Genomic DNA, 9,437 nt, shown 5'->3' with positions numbered 1-9,437 from the left:
ATCACCACCACCGGGACCATCTCCTTTCGCCGCCATCAAATCTCTGCAAACTGAGGACAAATTCCCAACGATGTGATCTTCTTACGTCTACAAAACTCCAGCGATAAAAATTCAAACACGCTTTATTCTTCATTCAACTGCCTATGACGGCGCGAACTCAACCCATGCAGTGAAAGCAAAAAGCGGTGAAGACTAGAAAACAATCAGATACAAAAATTACTTAGTAAAATGAACTAATAGTAAACAGAAACTCGACGAAAAGATACACTTACATTTGTTAGGAGCTGGTAACTGAATATTGACTGCTTGAAGGGAAGAAAGTAACAAACTGCACAAAGCGAAACTACAAGAACTATTCACAAGCGAAAATGACTGATCGAGAACCCTAGAAATGACTAAATTAAGCCTTAAATACTTCTAAGAGAACGAATAAATTAAGCACTAAGTTCCTGATTAAAAGGACTGACAACTGCATTCCTAAGAGAGGAATGCAACCCCGCTAATGAGCAGGCGTTTGGATCTAACAATGAATGTATAGGATGCTTTCTGTATAAGTAAAACAATGACCTGTGACCTGTGACCCGTAAAAGAAACCTGCCAACTTTTGGAGGATAGAATGTAGGGGAGGGAGGTAAGAACTCTAAACACCAACTCTGCTTAACTTTCGTTGGGTTAAGCTTTAATTTGTCCTAAGTGGGGTCTGCAAACTCTTGTTGGTTTTTTAAATCGACCTTTGTAAGATAATTTCTCAACGACTCAAATTAAGTTGAGGGTTTCTTTGGTTATTATTTGTTAAACTAGGAACAGTATCATGCTATCTTAAGTTCAAAACAGTTTTTATTTAAGTCAATGGAAATTCCTCAATATTTTTACCTACTGTATAATACACAAATAAACAAGGACAAGATTTCTGCACACTTCCTTACATTCATTATGGCTCACTGTGCAAGAGCCACAGTTAGTATAAAAGCGATTTATGTTTAAGTGCTTTATAGTAGAAAGCTGTGTAGAAATATTTATTAATCAAGTACAATAAAATAAATATTGAACATTGATGCATAAGCCAGAGCCTTGAAAAAGCTAGCTTTTAATTTGTTTGAAGATGTTTATTTTGTAACACTACCTCTGCTTACTTTTTTCAGCTTTAAGCCTAACTGGGGTCTACAAACTCTTGTAAGTTATTGATATAAGCTTAAATCAAAATATCTGAGGGTTTTCAGGGTGCAAAGAAAATTAATTTTTTCAGCTTGAAGGACAAGCTGTAAGCAACATCTACTAGCCCGAAAGTCATTTGTACTATCAGAATGAAAAAATAATTCCATAAGGTCGCAATAGTAGCAAGTACGATAAATACTGTAAGAAACAGACAACTTTTTTAAAAGACATGTTTAGGCATGCTTATGCCATCATCAGTTTAATGAGTTTCTAAGTGTGAACAGTTATAAAGTCTACGGGTAGATGAGAAAATTATTACAACATGACGTAATACAAAAGCGGGTACTATTTACAGCGTGACACCAAACATCAAGGTGTAAACTAAAACGTGAGAAAAGTGTTGTAGTGCTGCAATTGTTTGTTAAGTTCCGGTTTGATCTTATTTATATAAAAAGGTTCTTTGAGTTTTAAATCAATTGAGTTGCTGGCAGAATCCAGAATACTAATGCACAAAGGGGAGTATTTGTTCTTACATAAAGGAGATGTGTTAAAATGCTAAAAATATGCGAGTTTTTATCGCTTTCCGTGTGTTCCTTTATCCTGGTAGAAAAGTGGCGACTAGTTTCGCCAATATAACGAGAATTACAACCTACACAAGAAAATTGGTTAACTACCATGGATGTTAGAGCAACAGGAGTACGACCTTTAACACTAAACATGTTTTTAATTTTGAATGAAGTGAAAACTAATTTGATAGTTAGGTCAGATTTGCAAAAGCGCTTAGTAAGTTGTCGGAGTTTAAGTCTTGCTATTTTGGAATAATGGCCGACAAAAGGGAGTTTAAAATAACGTGTATTATTGTCATCATTAGTGTTCCGGCTTTTTTGAGAAAAAGACCCGTCAAGATACTGCTTGAAAGTTCTGTCAATAATGTGCGAGGGAAATGACTTACGTTTCAAGGTGTCAGAAAGTTTATGAAGATCGTTTTGAAGGCCGGAGGAGGTGTTGTTGATTTTATAAATTGGGTAGATAAGAGTTTGGATAAGGCCAATTTTATAGCATGATGGAGTAAAACTAAAGAAATTAGTTAAGAGACCAGTGTAAGTTTTTTTTATAAAAAACTGAAAAAACACAATGATGCGATGAGTTGATCGTACTCCTGTTGCTCTAAAATCCATGGTTATTTACCAATTTTCTTGTGCAGGTTGTAATTCCCGTTATATTGGCGAAACTAGTCGCCACTTTCTACCAGGATAAAGGAACACATGGAAAGCGATAAAAACTCGCATATTTTTAAGCATTTTAACACATTTCCTTTATGTAAGAACAAATACTCCCCTTCGTGCTTTAGTATTCTGGATTCTGCCAGCAACTCAATTGATTTAAAACTCAAAGAAGCTTTTTATATAAATAAGATCAAACCGGAACTTAACAAACAATTGCAGCATTATAGCACTTTTCTCACGTTTTAGTTTACACCTTGATTTTTGGTGTCACGCTGTAAATAGTACATCATGTTGTAATAATTTTCTCATCTACCCGTAGACTTTATAACTGTTCACACTTAAAAACTCATTAAACTGATGATGGCATAAGCATACCAGAACATGTCTTTTGAAAAAAATAATTATTAATTATTCCTTTCTTAATTACACTGTAAGTTAAAAAAATTAATGGCTTCTTTTATTCATTACAATCAGCTGTAGTTATTTAACAATAAAATAAGGAATTTATGTGAAGCTAACGGAATGAAGGTCCAAGTATCAGACTAACGATTTTCTTTGAACATAATCCAAAAAACTACATATTAATGGTAACCTCTTGCAAAAATGTCAATACTAAATAGAGGTTCATGCTTTATTTACAACCAGTTCAAATACTCTCATTACATTGTGAAATCCTTACAAGGTACAACAGGCTACTTGACGCTAATAGAACGGTCTTACAAAGCTACAATAACAAGTGATGTGTATGTAAGAATCTCAGTCAACAAAGTCGATTTACAACAGTACTCTGCTTAAAATATGACAATATGTGCAGTAAACGTTCCAGAACCACAAGTTAAATCACTATTTACAGTATGTGTCTCTTTGTCTTTGCATCCAAATCCAGTGGAAAATGGCAGGACCAGGACAGTATTCCTTGGTGGAAACATCAGAGGAATGAACCCTCATTAAATCTACCAAGCTTCCTTGTGAGATTCGTGTACGTATATTATCTCAAGCTGGTTCATGGCCGAGAAGCTCCTTTCACACTTGGCTGTGGATGGTGACAATGTCATCATAAGGTCAACAACTACGAGGCAGTCTTTCACGTCATCAGGTTTTGAAACTAGAAGGCTATAGGGTTTCTCCTGAAGATTTCCAAACCTTGTCTTCAAGTAATCCAGGACTTCCGTAAGAAAAGTGTCAAACTGTTGATCAAGCATATTGCCTGCATTTGTCAGTTTTAGTTGGTGTCCTTTGTCCTTGCCACACTTGAACACTGCCTTTTCCTCGGAATAACTCTCCACAAACTTTCTGTGATGAGCTCCCTTGTGCAGCTTCAACTCCTCTAACATGGTTATGGTCGTCTCTAGTTTGGTAACTACGTCTGTTATGCAAAGTTTATCCTGCTGGAATGATTTACTCACCTCTGACAACATCTTTATCACATCCAACAAGAAGTACAGGTGTTTGGCAAACTTCTCGGACAGTAATTGTTTCAGAATTCCCTTGGCACATGCCCAATCTTCACCAGTGGATTCTGTTTTATGCTGCAGGTGCATATCAGTAGTGACATAGTGCTTCTCCGAGGCAGTAATAGCGCAGTATCTGCTTGCCAGCCACCCGGTCTTCTGCAGACTGCTGTAATAGACTGCATCTGTATTGATTATATTATATACCTCTTTAACTGTGTCCTCAAATGTTGGAAGGTAAGGGCACCTCTTCACAGCATCAAGTACAGCCAGTTTCAGTTTGTGAGCTACACAGTGGATGATGCATATTGAGTGACTAACTTTATCCTTCAGCTTCTTACTCACTCCACCCTTGGCCCCAATTATAACATTGCAAAATTGCAAAATTGCAGCCTACTAACTTTGCACTCACACTTTCATCAACCTGTACAGCTTCAAGTCCTTTAGTAATAGCATCTGTTATACCTGTAGCATCGGCACACTGAAGAGAGAGAAGGTCAGAAAACTGTGCCGATGGTCTCCCATTTGAATCAGTATAAGGTACAAAAACAGTCAACTGCTCTGTGACACTCTTGTCAGTGGCACCATCTGCCAAAACACACAGAAACCTGGCATCCCTGATTTCCTTTGCATACTTCTCCTGTTCAATTGCAGCAAAACTGGACACAAATTCTTTACACTTAATTTCATTGCGATAATTATTTCTTATATCTAGACCATTCTTCTCTTGAAGATCACACAAACCCGTGAATTTTTTGAATGCAAGACCTTCCTTTGCTACATAATGAGCAGTATTGAACAATTTTTCCATTCTTGATTTAGTTTCGTCATCCAGCTTTGCAGATACTGTCTTCATCATTGTTGCAAGCGGTTTGTCTGCATTTTCTTTGTCAACTTTCCATTTGTTCAAGCACTTTCCGTGGTCACTAGATATGTCATGGGACTGGAGACTTTGTACGCGATATTTTCCAAAACCACCACCACCTTTGTAAAGAGGACTTGATTTATCACAAATGTTTGGATAAACACTGCATACCTAAGTGAAAATGTCAGTTGTCAACAGCCATAACAACAAACTGGTTTAAACAAATCCTGGTAACATGTTACACTCAATTGTGAACACAATTATAGCTCTATTTGAAAGGTTATATATGACGCCTGATGGTAAGTTCCATAATTCATAAACAACTTTGTGTTAAGGGGTTAACCAGAGATCTCGTAAGGTTGAGGTTAGTGGTATGCTAGGGCTGTAGCTTTCCAGGAAAGAGAATTTCTGTCATTAGCAATAGTTTACCGTATTGTACAGTATGGTATTGTAGTCTACACTTTGTGATGCCTTTGATTATTAAAAATTGTGCAAGCTTGACCTAAACACAAAGACTGACTGAAATCAAATTCTTTTATTGCACCTTACATACCTTGCAAAACATTACACCGTTGATGGAATCATGCTCAACCCAAGGATACACTTCTTTCCAGTGGGCCTGAAAGACGTGCTGCCTCTTCATTTCATACTTCTCTTTCCTTGCAGATTGCAGGGAGTGTTGTTTTGTAAAAAAATCACTTATTTTTCGTTGCTTTCTCTTTTGCACCCCATCACGCTCATCTTTCTCTAATGCTGTAGTTGTTGGGGGCTGTCGTGCTACATTACCTTGGATGAATATTGGTACGAAGTGATTTGGCTCATACCAGCTCCTGGGGCGGTTGTCAAGGTTGCTGTCCGTGGACCAAAGAATCATCGATGTATTGATGCTGATGTCTCGTTTCTTTGTACCATAATCTCGTGGCAAAATTTCTTTAGGGACCTTAAGCACCGGACAAATCTATGACGCGGACGTGACTGCATTACCGGAAAAAACTGGAAACGACAACGTCGTCGGTCACGTCACTAGTAAACATTAAGCTAACGTGACTAAATGAATACGCGGACGTCAATTACGTTTAATTACGCGAAAAAAAAATTGACAAGTATGTTTGGTCATTAAATGGCGTCGTTTAAAGAGACTAGAAACTTGGTTTTGGAATGTTATGTTGATGGAATTATTGAGGAAGACGATTTTATGCTTCTTTACGACATTAATAAGTCAAAAAATCCCGAGTTCCCACACAAAAACTACGAATTCTTTAACTTCGATGCCTTGGACCCGGTCGAGTGTGTAGCTGACTTTCGTGTCGAAAAGCAAGATATTCCAAGGTTGGCTGATGCTTTGGGTATCCCTCCGATCATCAAGTGCCAGCAAAGGAGTGTATGTGATGGTACTGAAGGACTCTGTATGCTTCTGCGTCGTTTTGCTTATCCCTGCCGCCTCAGAGATATGATTGCACGATTTGGACGTCCTGTTCCCGTTATAAGCATGATCACCAAAGAAGTTATGAATCTTATTTACAACAATCACCAACAGAGACTAACCCAGTGGAATCAATTCCTTTTAAGCCCTGCCTCTTTGCAAGAGTACGCAAATGCAATTCACCGTGCTGGTGCTGCTCTTGATAATTGTTTCGGAATCATAGACGGAACTGTGCGTGCAATCAGTCGTCCAGGAAAAGACCAAAGGCTAGTTTACAACGGACATAAAAGGGTACATGCCCTTAAGTTCCAGTCTGTGAGTTTGCCTAATGGAATCATTGCCAATCTTTTTGGCCCAGTAGGTAAGAGTGAATTTCTACTTACATACCTCAGCTCACTCCCCTTTGTAGACACCAATTATTTTAATATTTTGTTTTAATTAACTGTTGGCAATGATGAATTTTTATCAAATTAGAAGGGCATTGCTTGGGAAGCATAAAGCCTTGAAGTTCACTGAAAGATAAAATTAAATGATAAAAAATGGACCACCTGCGGTGATCGAGTGTACCTGTTCCCTCAGAGAATGTAGCCCATTAGGGTCCTTTTAAGGCAACTATGATTGTCAGGTCTTATGTTTTAGAACATGTGACCTGTGTGACATATATTCATCTTTGCATGATTATTTTTCTTTTCAGAGGGGAAGATGCATGATGCAGCTATGTTGGCAGAGTCAAGTTTTCTGCGTGACTTAAACATGTATGCATTTTCACCCATGGGAGTACCCCTCTGCATATATGGTGATCCAGCATAACCATTAAGGATACATTTGCAAGCCCCATTCAGAAACACGGCAAGACTCACTCAACAAATGGAGTTGTTCAACAAGTCAATGAGTAAAGTGCGAATGTCAGTGGAGTGGATTTCATAAATGATTTTAAATATCTTGACTTCAAGAAAAACTTGAAGATTGGTTTGAGTGCTGTAGGAGAAATGTACATTGTAGGTGCCATATTACGGAACTGTCTGACATCCCTATATGGTAACCTTACAACTGAATATTTTGATGTTCAGCCACCAGTTTTGGAAGACTACTTATGCTAACTGCATAGAAGACTACTACATAGACTGAATAAGGTCTAAGAGACATCAACAAGAAAGAAACTATGTCTATAGTAGTTACTAAGAATGCTACAGGAGCTTTTGATTCATTTCTGTGGTCTTATTTGTAATATAAAAAGTAGAAAGAATTTTATAAGACCATCATTAACAATGTTAATATTATTGAATATGAGGTGATTCTAGCTAGCCTGGCCTAATGGTGTTTGTGTCTTTTTTGCCATATATCTGAACACGATAAGTTTTTATCAAATATTAGCTTTTTAGGCAGTTCACTCAAGCACAGTAATAATATTATTTTATTGCCATCCAAAATAATTTATCACATGCATAAAAATATCTCAACAACTTAATTGCATTGACATAACAGTACAAAATTTGGTTTTTCATGGCTGTCAGGAAGAATTCAATGACAAGTTCATCATCAGCTCAGAAAGATAAAAAAATTACTTCTTTTCTACTTTCTCGAAAAGTTTCAACAAAAGATCAGCTTGCTGTTGTTCCTGTTGCTGTTGTTGCTGGGCCAGCATTGCAAAACCTTGCATTTGTTGTTGTTGTTGCTGTTGCAACAATTGCAAAAAAATCATTGTTTTTTTTGTTCAAGCTCCAACTGAGCCTTCCTTAGCTCCATCTCTTCTGCCCTCCCTTGTCTTTCTTTTTCGCTCTTTTCCCGCAGGAAGGCCACGGTCTCACTTCCAGTAGAGCGTCTTTTTTTAGGTTGTTTGCAGTCCACAGAATTTTCTTTTTCATCCTCTTTCCTTCTCTTTGTGGTCCCCAGACTCTCCATGGCCATCTTCCTTACCTCTTCTGCCTTTTCCCTCTCTGCCATGTCATCTTCCCTATTCATGTTGTTTTTTTGGATTTCGTCAGAAGCACCCTCTTTCTCAATGAGATATTCAAGTGCCTCTTTTACTTCTGATCTTGTGGGCGAAATGCCACTTGCCTTTTCTTAATTTTTTATTTTTACTCTCATCCTTTCTGCAAGGAGGTTATATCTGTAACAAGAAGTAAAGGATTTTTTTCAGTTTCACGAAAAATTCCTCTCACAGGTTAGCTACAAACAATCTGACTATCTATGCAAAATGGTTTGTGTGGCACACCAAGGGCATTTAAAGTTAAGTACATTGCATTACTTTTTATTTTTCGTTTGTTTTTGTTTGTTCACTTTTGAGCATGATATAGAGGTATTAAATTTCACTTAGAAAATGTGTGATCCTACCTGTCTCTTACCTTGTCTATTCTAAATGGGAATGGGACATCGATATCCTTCACAGCAACAAGGGCTTCAGCAACTGCTGCCCATTTAGCACTTCTCTGAGTGGTTCCCTTTTTTATATCGCTAAATGGGTCAGTTGTTATAGTTTCTCTGCATAACAACATATCATGCTTTTCTGTCCACACCATGTTCCTTTTGAAACTAAAAAGAAAAAAGCAAACAAAAGTTTTATTCTATGCAAGATAATTATAGTCTGGCTGGTCGGGTTAAAAAAAAATGGTATATGTAGAATAGTACTGAATTTGTAAGTTTCCTCGTCTGTTTATCATAACACTGCCCGATTCGAATGCAATTAATCCAGTGGTTTGTTATTGCACTGTAACGTGCGGTTGCAAGAAACAACTAGCGATTCCCAAACTACGAACGAAATGAGAAATTATTAAACGGGAACAACACTTAAAATTAACGGAAAGCCAGCCGAAAAACAATAACCACACGAGAGGTTATTTTGCGCATTTAGCTGGTAGGCTACATAACTCGGAAGTTTCAAATAGATGAGCAAGAAAATTCGAAAAGCGCTAGTTACAATAATTTACAATGCCAATGGTTTCTTTCTCCTTTCAAAACTACATATCACTTGTTTAAACTAAGACAACCATTAAAACACTAAATGATAACTAGTCTAAAACATAGGAAAAATTAAGCAAATCTTGGAGGACAACAAGTGCTTTTTACTGATGAATTCTCCGCCATAATTTTCACTGATGAATTCTCCGCCATAATTTTCGGCACGACTAAAAAGTAAACAAACAGTGAGGGTGATTTTTCGACTCAATAATTGAGTTACATGGATTTATGATAATAAATCAACATTCTTTGGTATTAATAATGGGTTCTATTTAGTTTTCTCTTACTTTAAGGAAACTTACTATCGAAAAATAGACTGCCGTTTCAACGAAACGGTACTTGCTGCAGTTTGTCGTCGG

General features: G+C 37.3%; 1 protein-coding gene across 1 annotated transcript; it reads left to right on the top strand.

Moving 5' to 3' along the window:
* Nucleotides 1-5,817: 5,817 nt before the first annotated feature.
* On the top strand, nucleotides 5,818-6,930 carry LOC137995957 (uncharacterized). The gene is made up of 2 exons (XM_068841400.1): nucleotides 5,818-6,481; nucleotides 6,815-6,930. The coding sequence occupies exons 1-2, from the start codon at nucleotides 5,818-5,820 to the stop codon at nucleotides 6,928-6,930; spliced, it is 780 nt and encodes a 259-aa protein (XP_068697501.1).
* Nucleotides 6,931-9,437: the final 2,507 nt, after the last annotated feature.

Source organism: Montipora foliosa, chromosome 3, assembly GCF_036669935.1.
Source record: "Montipora foliosa isolate CH-2021 chromosome 3, ASM3666993v2, whole genome shotgun sequence".
In the NCBI taxonomy this organism is placed as follows: domain Eukaryota; kingdom Metazoa; phylum Cnidaria; class Anthozoa; order Scleractinia; family Acroporidae; genus Montipora; species Montipora foliosa.
The sequence above is the reverse complement of the archived record's forward strand: the minus strand, read 5'-3'. Positions and strand labels throughout refer to the sequence as shown.